General features: G+C 34.4%; 1 protein-coding gene and 1 long non-coding RNA gene across 2 annotated transcripts in view; one reads left to right on the forward strand and one right to left on the reverse strand.

The window, feature by feature from the left end:
• LOC133326553 (uncharacterized) overlaps positions 1-19,590 on the forward strand; it is a 119,697-nt gene extending 100,107 nt beyond the window's left edge. Inside the window, exon 3 of the mRNA XM_061535182.1 lies at positions 19,579-19,590. Within this exon, the coding sequence (XP_061391166.1) occupies positions 19,579-19,582 (4 nt within the window). The 3' untranslated portion in view covers positions 19,583-19,590. The remainder of the gene's footprint in view (positions 1-19,578) is intronic.
• Positions 48-10,014, reverse strand: LOC133326557 (uncharacterized). The gene is made up of 2 exons (XR_009754200.1): positions 9,940-10,014; positions 48-132 (listed from the first exon to the last, which is right to left on the reverse strand). It is a non-coding gene; the product is annotated as an uncharacterized LOC133326557 (long non-coding RNA).
• Positions 19,591-21,241: the final 1,651 nt, after the last annotated feature.

Here is a 21,241-nt window from a genome sequence, read left to right on the forward strand (position 1 = left end):
TAATAATTTAAAATATGCTTAATTTTGCGGGGGACGATTTTAAAAGATTTATTTATTTGTATATATTTTTTTGTTTTATAATTTTAATCTTTTATTTAAAAAAGTTTAAAAAAATATGCACACATATTGCTGCTGTAATAATAAGAAAAAAAAAACAAAACATAAAATTACTTTTTTTTAAATAATAATTATTTATGTTAAATATTATTTTTTGTTTTATAATAATTATTTATGTCAAATAATGGCAAGTTACACTTATGTTTTTTGTTTATTATCTTGTTATTGTTTTCACATAAATCACAACTGAAATGTCCGTCAGTCCTTCTGTTTTGTTGAAATAAATGCAAAAAATTTTCTATTTCTTTTTTTCCTTCACCATTACTTCTGCAACAAACCAATTAATTCACTATTTACAACAACAAAAACACTTAACTATTTTGATTTTCTTTTAGTCGGTTGTTGTTGGGCTAATGACGCGCGTATTTAGGAGCTATGTGCATTTTTGTTCCACCGCCACCAACAACATTCTCCTGTCAGGTATCCAACGAAACTAACAACAAAGACTTCTTTTGACATTCCCGAAGTTTGGTATTCTCTGGTGTAGCTACTCTCCTTAATTCTTTTCTGCAAACTCAAAAGAGAAACATAAACAAGAAAGAATAGGAATTGCGGAAAATAATAAAAATGAAGTAAATTCCAATAGAAGCAAATAACAACAGAGATGGATAAGCAGAAGTCCTGTCTTGCTGAGGGTCAGCGGATGAAAACCAACCTGAGGCAGAGAAAATAATCATGAAGACATTTTTTATAAAACAAAAACAAATCGCATTCCAAAAATATATTGAAAAAATTCGTCAGTATGATTTTTTTCTATGGAAAACAATTTTTCTTACCCTAATAATGGGGATATTTTTTTTATTGGGGGACATACCTGGTTATTTGACCCGGAAGTTCGGATACCCGTAACTGGTTATACCCGGTTTTACGGATCCGGTTAATATAAAATGGGTATCATTTAAAATACTGTTTTGTAGATACAGTCAAAAACTGGATTTTAAACCCCGATTTTTTTTTTGAAAAACTACCTAAAGGACGAACTTCGGTCCATTATGGTCCTCTCCAGTCCTTTCTCAAAAGATAGAATACAATTTGCCTTTTCCAAAATGGTGCCATATGTGGCTATATCTGTTGTGGATCAATATATATGGATCTTAGAATCCAAGTTCGACTTTTAGGGAGTTAAAAAAAATCGGGGTCAATAAAAATTCATCAGTAGGACATTTTTATACCCTTCACCACACTGTGGTACAGGGTATTATGTCTTTGTGCATATGTTCGTAACAGGTAAAAGGAAACGAGATAGACACATGGTTCTTTTTGAGAATATGTATAGAATCACTTTCTAAGTCGATTTATGCATGTCCGCAGTCCGTCCGTCTGTCCATGTTAAATTGTAAACAAAGTACAGGTCGTATTAATTATTCGAATTGGATGAAACTTGGCACAGCTCATTCATTTGGCCCAAGGACGAACCCTATTGAAATTGGGAAAAATCGGTTCAAATTTTGATATGTCTCCCATATATATTTTCGTCCGATTTAAGGTAAATAGTGGACCAAAGTCCCTAGATACCTTTCAATTTGCACGAAATTTGGCACAGCATACTGAATTCAGCCTAGTATGATGTGTGCTAAATTTCGTGAAAATCCGTTCAGATTTAGATATAGCTCCCATATATATTCAACCGATTTAAGGTAAATGGTGGACCAAATCCCTAAATATCTTTCAATTTTCACGAAATTTGGCACAACGTACTGGCATAAGCCTAGAATGATGTGTACTAAGTTTCCTGAAAATCGGTTCAGATTTAAATATAGCTCCCATATATATTTTCGTCCGATTTAATGTAAATGGTGTACCAAAGTCCCTATATATCTTTCGATTTGCACGAAATTTGGTATAGCGTAATGAATGATGTGTGTTTAGTTTCTTGAATGATCTAAGTTTAAGGATTCAAACTCTATCGATTCACCCACAATTCAAATTGTACCAAATTTAGTACACAGTAGTACGAATTTTCAAAACTTCATACATACCCCAATCCTACACCACTACAGTGATCCTAAATATAAGTTTCAGGATTCCAACTCTATTGGTTCACACACAATTCAAATTGTACCAAATTTAGTACACAGTAGTACTTATATCCAAAACTTCCTACTTAACCCAAACCAATACCCCAACAGTGATCCTAAATCCAAGTTTCGGGATTCTAACTCTATTGGTTCACCCACAATTAAAATTGTACCAAATTTAGTACACAGTAGTACTTATTTCCAAAACCTCCTTCCTACCCCCAAACCTACACACCAATAGTGATCCTAAATCCAAGTTTCAGGATTCCAACGCTATCGATTTACCCACAATTCAAATTTTATCAAATTTACTACACAGTAGTACCAATTTCGAAAATTTCCTACATACCCCAATCCTATTATACCTCTCTCCAGTGATCCTAAATCAAAATTTCATGATTTCAACTCTATCGCTTCACCCACAATTTAAATTGTACCAAATTTGGTACACATTAGTACAAATTCGAAAACTTCCTACATATTTCAATCTTACACCTCAACAGTGAGCCTGACTCCAAATTTCGTGATTATAGATCTATTGGTTCACATAAAATTCCAATTGTAATAAATTTAGTACCATTTAGTACCCAATAAGTATTAATTTGTTAAACAGAATCCTGACCCTAATTCTACACCCCTACAATGATCCTAACTCCAAATTTCATTGTTTCCTCTCTATCGGTTCACCCAATTACAAATTGTACCAATTATAGTACGATTTAGTACTTTTCATACACATATGTAAACATTTTTCAAAACTACGTACATATATCAATCCAAAACCCCGATGGTAATGTTAATTTCAAATTTTAGGATTCCAGCTCGATTTCGGGGGTATTAAATTTGTACCAAATGTAGTACCATGTAGTACTTTTCGTACACGTGAGTACACGCTTTCAAAACCATTTCCTTAATTTGCATTCCAAATTTCAAGTCCAAATTACTTTTGGCATACTTATAGTTCGAATGTCAAAAAAACCCTTTGGTACATCAATCCTACACTTTATCAATTACACTCAATTTAAATTTCAGAGCTCTAGCTCTACCGGTTCGCCAAATACAAATGGTTTCACATTTAGTACTTTTCGTACCGTTTTAGTACGAATTTCCAAAAACCCAGCCTCATCTGTCACCTTTGGACCAAGAGTGACCCTCACCCAAAATTTCAAGATTCTAGCTTTAGCCGTTTCATCTGGGCGTTGATGAATCGTTGAATCAGTCAGTCAATCACTTATTAGCATATATATTATTAATATTAATTTTCCATCTCTGGCTATGAACTGATGACTTGATGTATTCTTTTCTACTTTGTTGTTTACTCCAACCCTCACACAACACACAAGCATTGCAAAACATATTGGGGAGGATCAGGATGTAAAACATAACCAGAAATTATGTTGTGTCTGGAATTGTTTTTGGTTGACTTTGTTTTGGTTTATGTCAAATATGCATGTATATGTGGAACACATTGCACAGTGGTCGAAATATCTTACATAGTGTTTGTTTGAAAATGCGCGAAACCTTGAGATGCGCCTTCAAAATGCTTAAAATCGTTCAGTATCCCTATGGAGGTGTTATGATAATATATATATATATATATATATACAAGGACACACACACACAGGTTATAAGACATGCAATTTTATTGCAACATTTCTGCGAGGAGTTTTTTTTGCCCACCATAAACCCGGAAGGAGAAATTACAGACACTTTGTTTGGAAATGCAGAAAAAAACCTTCAAACATCCTATGGATTTAATTCTAGTAGCGTAAGGGAGATTTGTTAATAATGGATATACCGAAAAAAATATTATTCCAAATATATTTTTTTTGGTTTTCAATATCACCTATTCAAGTTATTCAATTGTTGTCTCTGTACCACTGCACAAGAGGAGAAAACGTGACAGTATAACAGAGAAGTCATTAATGACGTTTTAGTTTAATAATAACAACAACAACGAAACCTTCTCCCCTTCAATATCTACGTCACAAACTATTGAGAACCCGAGTAATGGAACCCGAGTATTGCGAAAAAAGTAATGATTGAAATTTCCATGGGAGCCATTTCTTGATGACAACAGCAACAACAATAAAAAAGGTAATCTACTCTCAGAAAGATATCAGCAAAAGCACCAAAATAATTGGAGAGAGAAATGACGACTCTCTTGTCATTCCAATACAAAAGGCTCACACAGTGCAAGGAATGTGCAAAAAAATCTGTAATGATAGACGAACATAAACGACAATGAGAGAGTATGATGAAAACAATAAATTGATGTCAGGGAAGAGAGAGATTTGCAAAAAAAAAATCATAACAAATAAAAAAATAAATATATTCTAAAACGTTGCGTTGTCGATGGGTGTGTATGTGTCAATGGGTTTTCAGTTGTTTCAATTGATTGTGCATGAGAGTACGCGTGCGGGGTTTTGCCTGATGTGGCAATAAATTGTTGTCAGGGAAGAGAGAGAGCTGAAAAAAAATCATAACAAATTAAAAAAATAAATAAATATATTCTAAATTTTAAAGGTATTGAGAATTTGTTGGCGAGGGCCAATTGTCGATACCTCCTATTTTGTGTGATATTCCAGAGAGGGGATATTAGCCCATGGGAAGATATTCAACAGACATAAGGGCAAGTGAATCGTGTGTGTTTGCTGAGTGTTTGTGTGAAATATAAGGAGGGAAAAAATTAATGTATGTAGAATTAAAAAAATAAAAAAAAAAAAACAAACAAAAAAAGAATAGAAATACCTGAAGCGGAGTTCCGTTTCACATCAATTTGCTGTTGCCTAAACATTTTTTTTTTTGGCTTGAGGGGTAAATTATAATTTTCTGGAACAGGAATTTGCGGCAGAGCTAGATACCTATTAAATTAAATGTCCCAATTATGATCGAAACATCATGGAAATTTATACAAGAGAGAAGTTATTGGCAAAGAATAGGCAATGGATAATTGGATGATAGGTCAGTAGTTAGAAGTTGGAAGAAGTGTTTGCCTTCAGTTCAACTTTCAATTCCTAGTAAGAGTAATACACCTATGTCTGTCTTTACTCGGTAGACTGGTTCCAGACTATATATTTGAAATATATAGTTCTGTATGGGGGCCCGAGCTGCCCGTTTAGCTGAAATTTTACATTCTTCATTATAAACCATCATATAACTTTCTATATCAAAAAAAAAAAAAAAGTAAAACTCTGAATATGAAGATGTTTTCTCAAATAAAATTTGTATATCCTTATTTTTATTTCTGTAAATATTACAAGCCAAAGAAACGACTATACACCGTATACAAAGCACTGGTAATTTCATAGCGCCTATGTTAATTGTTTGAACTCAAGCCCTCTTCCAAATACTTGGTGCTAAAAGACCGCACTCAATGGCCATCAAACCATACCTTCACAACAAAGAAGGTAGATAGGCAGGTATGATTTCGAACGTCAGGTGATATTATATTACACGGGCTACTACTAGCTAGGCAGCTGTTGTATATGATTTCTTCGTCTTCCCTTTTGTGTGTACACATTGCAACACTCACACAAAGTTGTATATATTTTTAATTTTTAAAGTGTTTTTGTTGATCCAAGCAACCATACAGAATTCCTCAAACTTGATTGACTTGAGTTGCGAGAGTTGTTTGTGTCGGTTTTTGGTTGCATGGGTCATTGTTTGAAACTCTCAGAACAAAACAATTCAATACTTATTGTCAAATATCCAATAAATCCTACAGGTACATACAGGCAGACATATTGTTTGGTAAACATGACTTGAGGTACATACAATACACAAAGCCCGTGAGAGAGATAGAGAGGATGCGAGAGTGTGAAGAGATGGCAGCAACATAAGAACAACAAACAAACCATTTCATCAACAAAACACAACAGCTGCAAAACGAGACGCCAGTCATGTTTGCATTTTATTCTGTGCATGTTTGTTCATAGGTATGTATGTATGGAAGGAAGTGTGTGTTCGTTTGATCCCCTTGTTGCCAATGCACAACACAGCAAAACAATAATAAACCATAAAAAAGCAGAGGGATAAAGGAAATTGCAGAAGAAGTGAAATATAGGAACACACAACACATATGAACGAGTTATGGGTAAAATAAAAACAAAACATTACACAGAGGGAGAGAGAGAGAGTGTGTGAAAGAGGAGATTGTTCCTGTATAACAGTGTGGCCATTGTGGTGTTTTTGGTTAGTTGTAATGATTTTCAGTTATATTGATTTTATTTCGTTGCTATATAGATTAAAAGGAAATATATGACACAAATTGGGTTCATTTTGTCTATATGGTTTGATAATTTTATTCATAAACTACTACACTAAAATGAACGATTAGAAAATAACATATTTTTATGCAATAAAATACCATAAACTGGTCTATCTGGTTTGATAATTTTATTCGAACATATCATAAAATACTACATTAAAATGGCCGATTAGAAAATGACATGTTGTATGCAGTGAAATACCATAAAAAGGGAACCAGCTGATGGTTCCCGCAGAAGGGGAAGGCCACGAATAAAATGGAAAGATCAAGTGGAAAACAACATTGCCGAATATGATATTTCAAACAGGAAAAACTATGCAAAGGACCAACGCGCCTGGAAATACATAAGCCAGGCTTATGGATGAAAGCTCTGTCGCAAGTAAGTTAATTAAGAAAGAAATACCATAAGCAAGGAACATTTACAGAAAATATTGGAGATTACATCCAAAATCGTTTACTGTATCCATCGTTTATAACGACATATCATAAAACCCAACACACTAAATATCGCTTTGATAATCATTAAAAAAAAAAGTATGTATAAATAAATAAGTGCGGGATAAGTAATAGTATATGGGCAGATATCAAAACATGGATATGTATGTTCAAAATATAAAAGCTATATCTGTAACAATGCAGACGGGCGGCCAAAAAGTACATAAAATATTTTTATCATAAAGGAAAATCACACTTTATGGGGTTATTTCAGTCCAATTTTAGGATAGATTCCCAAACACCCCAATATTTCGTAGTTTCAGATTTTTGGGTTTATTTTAAACCAAATTGGCTGTAATTTGGCATTTTGTCGATAATTACACGAATTTCCGGTTAGCCCCCATAATTGTTTCTAATTTGATATTAGGGATTCTCGCTGAATTTTGATACAATACAACTTGGGATATGCTTTTGAGGAGGAAATCAAATTGCAGTCTAATCCTTATCCTTATTGCTAAAAATTTAATTAATTACATTTTTGTAGAATGCGTTTTTTAATCCAGTAAAACAAAGCTTGGAATTATTTGGAGCTCTTTTAAGAATTAACGCGATATTATTGCAGAACAACTTTAACGGCATGTACACTAGAACTTTTTCACCGGGTAACCTACTTTATGTGGATTTATTTGACATATATGCAAAGGAAATGACAATTGAAACCCACTGGGTTAACGAAATCCGGATAAATGTAAACGTACTATTATGATATGAATTCTAAAAACTGGTAAAACTTTTCAAATTTGTAAAGTTAAATTCGAAATTATGTCTTGCGGGATTTGAAACAGAGTTAATATTGAAAATATGGCACATTTTTGGGAGAGGTACTAGAAATAGTGGTCCCATTTTCGGACATGGTCTGGGCATGGACAGCCCTTCACGTAGTATTAAATCTCGATCATTTGTGGGGGAGATACTATAATAGTGGACCATCTTCGGACTTGATCTAGGCATGGTAAATATAATAAGTTGTGCAAATTTTGGTTCAAACCGGACATTCCATTCTACCACTATTGATTTATAAATATTGAAAATTTTGACCAGCAGGAATGAACCAATGAGCACCATCTTCGGATTTCATCTATGCATGGTAAAGATAATAGGTTGTACAAAATTTGCTTAAAATTGGACAATCCGTCCGCATATTATAAATTTTTGCACAACTGTGGACTGATATTCCCCATCTTCGAACTTGAACTAAGATTGGAAGAAATATTACGATGTGCAGAGTTGGAATGAAATCGGTTACTTCCTTCGAGAGTTATCATGCGCACCAGCCGGCCAGACAGACATTTGTAAATCGACTCCAAATTGTGTGAAATGGGTTTGTTCAAAAGAAAGATGTGGTCTAAAACCAATATTTCGATGAGACTGTCTTTTTTGGTATAGCTCCAATATAACATCACCAACACATTTTTTTGGCATTTTGAAAGCTTGACCCGTATTTTTCCACACCTAAGGGAAGTCACCGATTGTCAGTATTTCGATGGATTTAGTCCCATTTTCCCACTGTTGTGGCTGTAATTTGACTTACCGTGATTTTGGAGGTTAAACCCTAAAGGTCCACCCCATTTTCTGTATTATTAAAATTACAACAGAATTATTATTGTGATAAACCGCCTACTCCATATTCGTTCTTGAGCGTTTTTACAAGTCCCCATTGTATATTTATTTTGCAAATTTACCAACCTTTTTCAAAAATAGCGTTTTTTGTTTACATTAAAATGTTGACAACACTTTCATCTACTCAACTCAAACCAATAAAAGGGAGAGACAAATTAACACAACAACAAAACTATAACGGTAAACAAATAAAATAGACAACTCTCAGGGGGGTCATTTAGCGAAAATCAAATTAGAATTGTCGCGGACAGACAGCCAGTCGAATGAAGTGCAAAAAAAAGAAATACAAAATAAATAAATTAAAAACTAAAAATTGCTTCTTCTTTACTTCGTGTCAAATGGAGTTTATTTTGTGTGTCGTTTAAATAGAAAAATTTCAAAGTAGAACATAAAATGAAAAACTGGTATGACAACATGTCAAAAAAGTGTTTGTGAGTTTGCTTGTGCGTTGTTGTTGTTGTTTGTGGCAAACAACAAGATCGTTTCCAAAACATAAACTTAAGGCGATTGATGGCGACGGTCTTGGTGGGGCGGAAAATGTGAAGCAGCAAAATAATCTAAGACGCAATACACAATGGACAAATTTGGAAAAGCTAGCTGGCACACACACACACATACAGAAACATGAGCTAAAATTGTACACAGAATAATGGAGTTTAGAAAAAATTCCAACTTGAAAATAAAAACAGCGCAATGGTAAGTGTTTTCTTTTTATTTCACGTTGCCTTTTCAGTTGTTGATACGAATTTCTAGATTTTTCACACATAAACACTGGCTTGGCTTAACGAACGAAGACCAAAACAAGCCAGACAAGCAGCAGCCTGCCTGCCATCGCGATGAAGAAAAATTGCCGCAAAGTAAAAAAATAATAACAACGAATAAAATGGCACTGATGTAAAAGAAGGGGGGGGGGGGGTCGGTAAAATAAAATTGCAGAAATTTCGTTTCTTTTAATTCCCATTTCTCTGTAAAACAAAAAATATATACTTCTGTTGTTTCTTATTTTTATTATTCACATTCCATGTCAAAACATTATTTTGCATTTATTTCACATTGAAGGCAATCTTGTTTTTTTTTTTTTGCATTTATGTAAAACTTTTCACAAATCATTTTTCTTCATCAATTTAACTTTTTCGTCTTCTTTTTTATTTTGTATGCTTCTTTTCGGTATATGTATGTAGATTTTTTTTCTTGTTTCTGGCGTTATGCTTTACACCTCTAATCGACATTTTGTGCCTGCAATTTCATTTTCTTTTTCAATATCACTTCACAAGAATTCTTGCTTTTGCACCCTTTCATGGACTATAAACATATTCTTTAAAAATTTATTTAACAACAAAACAACACACACACACAAAACTACATATATATTTCCAAGTAATTTAACTACAATTTTATTAATTTTTGTTGGATATTTACTTCGTTTTATGTTGTTTTTGCATAAAAAATCGCGCTTGGCGTCTACAACAGCTGTAAACTTTTGTAAAACTGTAATAGAGAGAGATTTGTGTCGACGAGTTTCGATAAAACGATTAATCGATTAATTTGTTTTTTGGTTTGTTTGCAAAACAATTGTCGATTTTTACTATCGCTGTAAAGCCGCTGACTTTAAACTCTGAACGGCGTCAGGTTGTGGTGGTAGTGTTTGACTTGGATGCAATATCTTGTATAGAATTAAATACAAAGAGGAATATGAGAGTATGTTTATCATGAGGGCGTAATTACACAGAAAACAATTAGGTAGGTTCTTATGTACACAAATGTGTGGTATACTTTTAGGCATTAGTTTTCTTTTTAAATCGTAATGTTGACAATGGAATTATTTTCTTTGTATTTTTAAAGAATTTATGTAAATTTCTTAACGAATAATTAAAAAATCCGCATATGATCTTGGTATTTTCCACAGTACATACAGTGGTCGGTATATGCATTTAGACTAAATAAAAAAAAAAAAAAAAAAAAAAAAATTGACACCGAGAATGGGGGGTCCCCTTAACCCAAAAAATATTCTATTTAAAAATGTGATTCATTCGCGTAACCGGTGTTGGTATCTGTCCATAGGACACATTTCCAAATCCCCGGCCAACCACAAAAGATACTGCCACATATCGCACCATTTGGAAAGAGCAAATTGTAGTCTATTATTTCAGTCAGGATAAGTGAGGGACTATCATGGACTCTAGTTTGGGCTTATAGGGAGTTTTTTTTCAAATAAATCGGGGTCCAAAAACCAATTGTTTGACTGTTTCTCCCAAAAAAATTTTCAAAAACTTCTGATGGATTTAACTAAACTAGAGTTGTTTCCAGATCGTATTTTGAGTGACGACCTCATGGTGGATACGTTTTTAAGTTTTGAGAATACGTTTTGATAATTTGTCTTTTATCTTTACTATAAATAAACGGTACCGATTTTTATACCGATTTTTTTGTTTTTCCGTTTGTAACTTATCGAAATAATCATCAGTAAAATTCTATGACGATATAGCCATGTCCGTCTGTCTGTTGTAATCACTCTAGCGACTAAACGAATTGAGATAGATCGCCAAAATATTGCATAGAGTCGTTTTTTGTCTGCAGGCAGGTCAAGTTCGAAGATGGGCTTTATCGGTCCACGAAATTTGGCATAGCTCCCATATAAGGGTACCCTATTGAAATTGGGACGTACGTCAGCATAGCAATATGCTTTCATATATACCTGCTCGGGTGTTTAAATGGGACGATCATCCTAACCATCAAAATTTGGCACAACGTATTGAATTAAGACTAGAATTTTGTGTATTAAGTTTGTTGAAAAGTTTGTGTCATATATATTTGCATGATCTAGAGAGAGAGGTCCAATGATACTATATATCTCTAGATGCAAGTGAAATATCGAGCAGGTCTGAATGGCATTCATACAGATGCAGTAGCCGCAACGCTGAATGGTTACAAAGTGAATGCCGTCCTCGGAGCTCACCCCCACCCATTGCAGCTGAGGAACGTCAGCTGCCCAGACAAACCAGAGTAGTTTTGGCTCAGTTACGTTCTGGATGGACTGCACCAATTCGTATTGGGCACGGATTGATGATCAGGTGCGGGATGTCTGCCCAGCATGTGGTACAGGCCCTCATACCACACTGCACTTGTTCAATTGCCCAGCCAAATCTACTCACCTTACTCCGGAGGATCTGTGGTTACAGCCAGTGGAGGTAGCTGCATTTCTAAATCTGGAGACAGAACTGGAGGAAACTTAACAGGAAATATACAATTCATATAAACTGCTACAACAACAACATAAGGGTACCCCCAAATTTTCGGTATTTTGGGGTTCTTGAGCGCGTTTTTCAAACATATTCGCTGAAATTTGCTACATTGGGTTCGTATTGGGTACTAAATGTCTCCACAAAAATTATAAATATAGGTCCATATTTTGGGATTGCCCCCATATAAGGGTATCCCCAATTTTGCGGTATTTTGGTGGGTTTGATCGCATCTCTCTATACAAAAAATTATAAATATAGGTAAATTTTTATATAGGTACCCCATATAAGGGTATCCCCCAATGTTCGGTATTTTGAGGTTCTTGAGCGCGGTTTTCAACCGAATTCGCTAAAATTTGGTACATTGGGTTCTTATTGGGGACCAAATGTCCCCATTAAAAATTATAAATATAGGTCCACTTTTTCTGGTAGCCCCCATATAACCCCATTTTTATATTAAAATAATTATCTGATTTGTTCCGTGTGTTACCGGATTTTTCACCGAATTGGCTGTAATTTAGTAATTTTTATTGGGTAGCAAATCTCTCCACAAAAATCTATAAATAAAGGTCAATTTTTTCGGGTAGCCCCCATATAAGGGTACTTGCAATTTTCGATATTTTCAGGTTCTTGAGCGCGTTTTTCAACCGAATTCACTGAAATTTGGTATTTTGTAAACGTAATTAAAATATTGGGTTCAAAATTATTAATATTCACCCATTAATTAGGCATAGCCCTCATATAATATATCCCAAATTTTTATATTTAAAATAGTTATCTGATTTGTTCCGTGTGTACCCTTTGTAATCTAAATTACAGTAGATGAGGATTGAACTGATTTATTTTCAATATAATTTATTAAAAAAAATCAATAAATTTTGTATGTCATCATCATCATTCACACTCCCTCAAATAAAAATGTCAATGGAAGATATCTCAACATTTTATCCAAATACTCGATCATCACCACTTGGACACCTTGTTGTATAGCTGGGCGTATTACTTCAAAAATTGTATGCCAACTTTCATTTATAAGAATGTGGGCACTCTCCTCCAGGGCCGCATCGCCATTGAAAAGATTATCCAAGTGTATTTGCAAACTGCCAATATCTTGCCACACCAACTGGACATTTTCCAGCTTACCAAATTTGTTATCATTTTCATCGAGTATTTTAATACGGAAGGACAAATATAGAAGAGCATTTTCTGAAAAAAATATTCAATACAACGTATATGTGTATATGTTTACCACCTTAAGTAATATTTAATTACTAATCTTTATATCAGCTTTGCCTTTAGTATTTAAAGCCAAACTCAACAGGTTTCCAGGAGCTGCATAGTCACTTGTCATGTTAAATGCCGGCACATCTAATTTATATTTAAATGTCAGATTTGGTCCATAATGGCTAAAAATTCATTGTTACATTATTTGTATAATTTATTGTATTTAAATGTATTTATTTTCATGCTTACGCAACATCAATCACTTTTGTTTTGGACAAACCAAATATTGCAAGATTTTTCAAGGTCATATTTATGGCGATTGGCCCACCTGGTTGTTGTCTAAAGGACATACGTTTAATATGCACCGGATCAAGGGAACCATATGATTTATAACCAGGAACACCTAGAAAGTCAATAAAAGATTATTCAAATGGGGGAAAAAATTAGCAGTTGCTTCTAACATGGAAATATATCTTCCTGGAGATGTAAATGTTGGGTTATTCATTTCGTGGTTTCAAAAGTAAACGAAAAATATATCAATTTTCGACCATATCAAGCTTCGGACCAAAGAGCGCTCCAAGCTGTGCCATTTTATGGATGTATTGACCTCTCTTCAAGTACTTGATCATTCTCAGAACATCGAAGACGACAAATTCATAAAACAGTACACTTATAGTGCCTCGGATGATTATACCCTCAACCTGATGACGAATGAGGATATCCGTTTTCAGACAATTGGGAGTCGATTTACAAGTGCCCCCTTTTTATACCCTCAGCCATATAGTTAATTAGGGTACATACACTTTGATACGGCGAAAATGTGCCTCATCGAAATGTTGGTTTTAGACCCCGTGTTTCTTTGAACCAAATCATTTTCAGAAAATTTTATATATAGCTCCCATATATATTTTCGTCCGATTTAAGGTAAATGGTGTACCAAAGTTCCTATATATCTTTCGATTTGCACGAAATTTGGCATAGCCTACTAAATTAAGTCTAGAATGATTTGTGCAAAGTTTCGTGAAAATCGGTTCAGATTTAGATATAGTTCCCATATATAGTTTCGCCCGATTTTACGTAAATAGTCCACTAAAGTCCCTATATATCTTTCGATTTGCACGAAATTTGGCACAGCTTAATGAATAAGGTTTATAATGATGTGTGTTAAGTTTCGTGAAAATCGGTTCAGATTTAGATATAGCTCCCATATATACTAAAGTCCCTATATATCATTCGATTTCCACGAAATTTGGCACAGCTTAATGAATAAGGTTTATAATGATGTATGTTAAGTTTCGTGAAAATCGGTTCAGATTTATATATAGCTCCCATATATATCTTCGTCCGATTTGAAGTAAATGGTGTAGCAAAGTCCATATATATTTTTCGATTCGATTATTTTCTAGACTCCAAAGTCTCTGAAAATTATTCGATTGGCAAACAATTTGTCATAGCGTACTGAATTAAGTCTAGAATCACTTTTGCTAAGTTTCGTGAAAATCGTTCAGATTTAGATGTAGCTCCCATATATATTTTCGCCCGATTTTTTGTAACTGGTGCACCAAAGTCCCTATATATCTTTCGATTTGCATGAATTTAGTCTAAAATGATGTTGCTAAGCTTCGTGAAAAGTTCCATAACTAGGCCGATTGACACACCGTACTGAAGTAATATAGTCTCTGGCAAGTTCCTCTGAAATCGGTTCAGATATAAATATATAACAAACACGCGATGTCTGTTAGTATACATATGTAGAATATACCCAAAGTGGTGAAGGGTATCATATAGTCGGCCCAGTCCGACTTTACTACTTTCCTTACTGGTGAAGATTTACAAATGCCCGTCCGTCTGTCTGGCCGGCTGGTGCGCACGATAACTCTCGAAGTGAATAGTCAATTTCATTCAAACTTTGAACATCTTAATATTGAAAAAAAATAATTTTATATCATGTGAAAGGACTATTCGATTTGAACCAAAATTAAATATTTTATTCTTCCAAACATAGTTCCTACGAAAAATTATTAATATTGGTCCATTGTCCTCATATAACGGTACCTCCCGAATTTCAATATTTTGAGAAATTTGGGCACATTTTTCAACCGAATTGGCTTTAAGTTGGTAATATGCCTTCTTATTGGTTAACACATCTTTCTACCAAAAATGATTAATATTGGTCCAGTTTTTACGATAGCCCCCATATAACGGTACATTCCAAATTTCGATATTTTGGGCAGTGTTTTCACTTTTGTTAACCATATTGGCTGTAATTTGGTATTTTGGGTTTTCATTGGTTAACACATCTTCCTAGCTAAAATTTTTAATATTGGTCCACATTTTACGATAGCCCCCATTTTACGCTTCCACCCAAATTTCGGTATTTTGGGGTGTTTGGGCACATTTTTCAAATGAATTGACTGTAATTTGGTATTTTGGATTCTCATTAATTAACACATCTTCACACCAAAAATTTTTAATATTGGTCCACTTTTTACGACAGTCCCCATATAGCGGCACCTCCCGAATTTCAGTATTTCAGTTAGTTCTGACACATTTTCAATCGAATTGACTGTAATTCCTTCCTACCAACAATTTTTAATATTGGTCCACATTTTACGATATTCCCCATATATAAGGGTACCTACCAATGTTCGGTATTTTTAAGGAGTTTGGGGACATTTTTAAACTGAATTGGCTGTAATTTGGTATTTTGGATTCCCATTACTTAACACATCTTTATACCAAAAATGATTAATATTGGTCCACTTTTTACGATAGACCCCATATAACGGTACCTTCCAAATGTCGGTATTTTGGCAGTTTTGGTAATTTTGTTATGCCGAAATCACTGTAATTTGCTATTTTGAATTCAAATATCGTAGGAAATCCTCGTTCACTTTTAACGGTACCGGTTTTTAATCGGAATTTTGTGGATTATGGGCCCGTTTTTTACGCGAATTTGCTGTATTTTCGTCTCATCGTGTGCACAATCTTCTACCACGTTATATTAGGTTGGGGAAAATCCATTATTTTTATATGAACTATAGGACTTTATTTAACATGCTTCGAAAAGTCCGATTTGTTGTCATTTTAAAGATAACGTCATAATGCGTCTCGCATAGAAGTGCTGCTCTCTATTTGCAAAAAATCTCTAATAGTCGATTTTCACAATCCTCCATAGATACCAATTTTTTGTCATTAATGAAATTTTGCAATGCAAGAAAAATATGATAATCGATTGGTCCGGACTGGATGTCGGATGCATTAAAACTTCCCAACCAAGCTGCCGAAGTTTCTGGCGAGTCACTGTAGATGTGTGTGGCCTAGCGTTGTCCTGCTGGAACACGACAACATTCCGCTTGGCCAATTATGGCCGTTTCTGGTCAATTGTAAATGGTTAAAAAAAGTTTTATGGTCGATTTTAAGCTCCTGGGCGATGATACGACTGCTAACATGCCCGTCAACTCCGATTTTATCGACATTTTTGACGTCAAAAACTCCTGAACGGAATCTACGAAACAAAACACCATTCACAATTCTAGTCGCTTGGCTTTCATTGTCGTCTTTGTTAAAAAGAAAAACTGTAAAATGCACCGAATTTTCTCTTTGTTCACTTCCATTTTTAAAACCCTGTAACTGACGACTGAATGCACCAAACAAAGAACAGCTAAATATTTTCTTTTTTACTCCTCACTGAAACATCGGAATCCGAAAATTCCAACGGTGATAGAAAGAGTACATGTCTGGCTCTCGTATGAAGTAGGATTATTGACTTCGCTCTAAAATTAACAAAATGGCGGACATTTGAAAAAATATTTTTGAAAATCGCCGATTTTTGATTAAAAAACCAAGTTAAAAAATAAGGAAGATCTTCACCGATTGGCTTTATCCTAGTTCATACGATAGCTATACACTCACCGAGAAACGTGTAAAAATTTGGAATCGATTGGATTATTAGTTTTTGAATTATCGTGCCCGCCATTCGCAAAAGAAAAAAGCGCGTTTAAAGTTTGAAAAGCCCTTTAGCCGTCACTTGATGCTGACACAATAAATCGGCTATATCTTCAAGAGTTCTTGAGATTTTCACTTGAAATTTTGTGTGAAAAATGACAAAATTTGTATTCTATGGCATATATAGATCAAAAAACATTTTGACCCCGAGAAGTTGATAGTATATCCAAGAGGAGTGGTTGCCACTTAATTCCTACCCATTTTTTTTTTGAGTACTTATTATGGTTTTCAGTAGTAGAATCTTCCTTTTATTCACTAATTGGAAGGACTCCCTGTAGTATATCTTTTATATATTAGCTGTTTACTTCTTAATATACCTCACAGTCCTCGCCGCGTTCTTGCTGCAGGAGTAATATAAGGGTCGCTATCTTACTACGAATTTCTTGGGTATCAATGGTTATGTATTTTTAAAGGCCAGACAATCCTATTAAGGTCCCTCCTAGTTTACTAATCCTCAAGTTCGAATATTTATAAAGGTTGGTATTGCACCCGTCACACTGACTATAATCTTTCTCTTATCCACTTGTTTTTCAATTCTCACCTGCTCTCCATTGATAAAATATGGTCTCAACATTTCCGCCAAAACAAGAACCAACATCACTAGCCGTCACTGGACAGGTCTTAATAAAATCAGCTGCAATATATGAAATTAATTTAACGACTGTTCTAATTTTCTTTTTTACTTCAATTTTTTTTTTTGCTTCTAACGTTTTTCTTTTAAAACTTTTCGCTCCTTTGCCAGTGTGGTTGTCCCCATAAAAATATTGAAAAACAAATAAACCGCTTCATGTTGTTAGTATTGTGTTTCTTTATTCGATCCGTATTAATGAACTGTTACCGGGCTACTGAAGTTAATATTTGACGAGTATTAAGTTTTGTTTTAATATCTGTTTTCATTTACAATATGTTTGAAGAGCAACAATTTAGATATAGAATTAATTGAGAATGCTGACTGTGTGTGTTTTGCTGCATCTGGTTATCTGATTGTTTAAAGGTGTCTCTATAGTCAAAGGTTGGTCGGTTAGTTAGTGTAATTATAGTGATTTGTAAATGTGGGATCTTAATCGATTATATCGATTCGAATTGAAAATTCTATAGTGTTCAGCAATATTTTTAAGGACAAATATATTTTCAGACTATTCTCTGTAGTGATTTCAACACCTAATGGGAACTCAATATATCAACTTACAGAAAATGGGGGCTAACCTCAAAAGCGGACAGATATCGATAATTTCTGGAACTGAGAAAGAGAATTCAAAATACTAAGCTATAGCTAATATCGTAAAAAAACACATGTCTAGATCAACTCAGCTAGTCGAGATATGACGATCGGTATGCTTAAAGGTGGGTCAGGACCAATATTTCGCGGCGTTACAAACCCTTGGCGCTACACAAAGCTATAATACCCTGACAACATAGTTTTGTAGGGTATTAAAATTATTTTGATGTTTTTTTTGTTTGGTTCATTCAGTTGTGAGTTACAGATTGTTAAAAATTGATGCGAACCAAGCGAAAATTCGGTACATTTTCTTTGACAAAGGCGAAAATGCAAGCCAAGCGGCTAAAATTGTGAATGGTGTTTATGGTTCCGTTAATGTAACAGAAAATTATATGCAATTTTGGTTTCGTAGATTCCGTTCAGATTTTTTTTGATGTTAAAGATGCACCTCGACAGGTAGGCCAGTCGTCGAAAATGTCGATAAAATCGGAGAAATTATCGCCCAGAAACTAAAAATCAACCATTAAACTGTTTTATGAGGCCGGTTCAGAAACTTCTTACAGTCTAAACAATTTTGGGCAGCTAACTCGTTCGTTTGGTTTTCATGCCGGAGGATGAAATGGACCAAATACTTAGGGGATGAAATGGACCAAATACTTAATTTTATCCCTTTTTCTGGTCGCTCCAAAGGCCGCAATTATGGCAGAAACATCGCGAATTTCCAAATGGGCCCTGACTTTTGGGTGAAAAACGACCAAATTTGTATTCTATAGCGTATATATTAACTCCTGAAGCACATAGACCCGAGATATTGATAGTATATCCAAGAGGAGTTTTTGGCCTTTAAATTGATACCAATTATATTGTCGTATGTACTCGCCTGAAGGAGTTACACTTAAATATTTACAGGTGCTTACATATTCAGGTTTTATTTAGTAATTCATTACCACACAGGAGGGCGGAAATATATCGCTGATCGCTTTGAAATGTTCCATAAGGTTCCAGTTATGGTCAAGGCCAAAGCCTATAATTTTCGGTGATGATCAGATAATATTTTTTGAATTCGAGTCGATCCATAGGCTACAGTTATAAACCGAACATCATAACAAAACCCACGGTGAAACGAATATGGACAAGTAATTAGAAGGACTGTACTGAATATTAGTAATATTCGGATAATATGTCAATGTAAGGAAGAGGTGATTTTGACCCCTAATCGGGCAAAAGGATGCAATTATCATAAAATATTTCCCAGGCTCTGAATAAAAATCTGCTGAAAGTAAGAGTTACGTGGTAGTTGTGTAGGGTATCGTATGGTCGGCCCGTCCGACAACACTGCTACGCGAAATGTCACCCTTTCCAACGAGCATAAATTTGAAATTGTTTGATCAATACTTTACGAGAAATTTATCAGTACAGCCATCTGCCGACAAAATAATGGATTTCCTTCTCCCCAACCTAATATGTGAGCTTTTAGTCAATGTCAAGTGATGTAGAATTTTATATACTGTAACCGGGTGCAAAAAATTTTAATGATACTTAAAATTGTATTTTTTAATTAATCCAAGAAAACAGGCTATTCTAACCCACTGTGCGGTGAAGCGAATATGGACAAGTAATTAGAAGGACTGTACTGAATATTAGTAATATTCGGAAAATATGTCAGTGTAAGGAAGAGGTGCTTTTGACGTCTAATCGGGCAAAAGGGTGCAACTGTCACGAAATATTTCCCAGTCTCGGAATAAAAATCCGCTGAAAGTAAGAGTTCCGGGGTAGTTGTGTAGGGTATCGTATGGTCGGCCCGTCCGACAACACTGCTACGCGAAATGTCATCCTTCCAACGAGCATAAATTTGAAATTGTTTGATCGATACTTTACGAGAAATTTATCAGTACAGCCATCTGCCGACAAAATAATGGATTTCCTTCTCCCCAACCTAATATGTGTGCTTATAGTCAATGTAGGTGTAATGCATGTCTAGTTCTATATATTTTGGTTTAAGGTCTAAGTTAAAATACTAATATCAATAATATTAAATCGAAACACCTGGCCGTTCCTTTACCTATTCTCCCGTACATCATCACCGCCACCATGCTTGAATGTGAGAATGAGATAATAACAAGATAAGTTCGTATTCTTCTCCCGCTAATATTTTTACTCTCAACGGTAAAAGGGGGAAGCACAGAAATAAAATTTTCACATCACATCACCTGTTAATTACAACAATAACATAGCGATGTCATCTGTAAAAATATAGGGTTTTGTTAGCAATAAAATGCAAACAGCGCCATCTAGCTTTTAATTCAGACATATTACACACATGTAATTTAAAAACATTTTTTTAAATTTCATGGGTGCATGAACACAAATTCTGCATATATACAACATTTTATGCTTTCTAAATAAAAAAATAAATCAAATGAACAGTTTTATCCAATATCATTTATTTTAATTATATAAGAAATATAAAAAGTGAAACAATCAATTCACACTCCCTCAAATACAAATGTAAGCGGTATATATCTGAATATTTTATCCAAATACTCGATCATAACAATCTGAACACCCTGCTCTAGAGCTGGACGTATTAATTCAAAAATTGTAGGCCAACTTTCATTTATAAGGGCATGGGCACTCTCCTCAAGGGCCACATCACCATTGAATAGATTTTCCAAGTGCATTTTCAAACTGCCAATATCTTGCCACACCAAATGGACATTTTCCATTTTACCAAATTTTATATTATTTTCTTCGATGACTTTAATGCTTGCGGACAAATATAGAAGTGCCTTTTCTGCAAAAAAAATATGGAAATTATTTTTACCGATTCCACATTTATGTTAAGATATATTTAATTACTAATTTTTACATCGGCTTTGCCTTTAGCATTTAAAGCCAAACTCAGCAGATTTCCACGAGCTGCATAGTCGCTTGTCATGTTAAATGCCGGCACATCTAATTTATATTTAAATGTCAAATTTTGGCTGTCCTTGCTAAAAAAAATATCGTATTATTATTTTTAAAATTTATT

The sequence above is a fragment of the Musca vetustissima genome, unplaced genomic scaffold, assembly GCF_032173495.1.
Source record: "Musca vetustissima isolate MV318-11 ecotype Yass unplaced genomic scaffold, APGP_CSIRO_Mvet_v1 utg44683, whole genome shotgun sequence".
Taxonomy (NCBI): Eukaryota; Metazoa; Arthropoda; class Insecta; order Diptera; family Muscidae; genus Musca; species Musca vetustissima.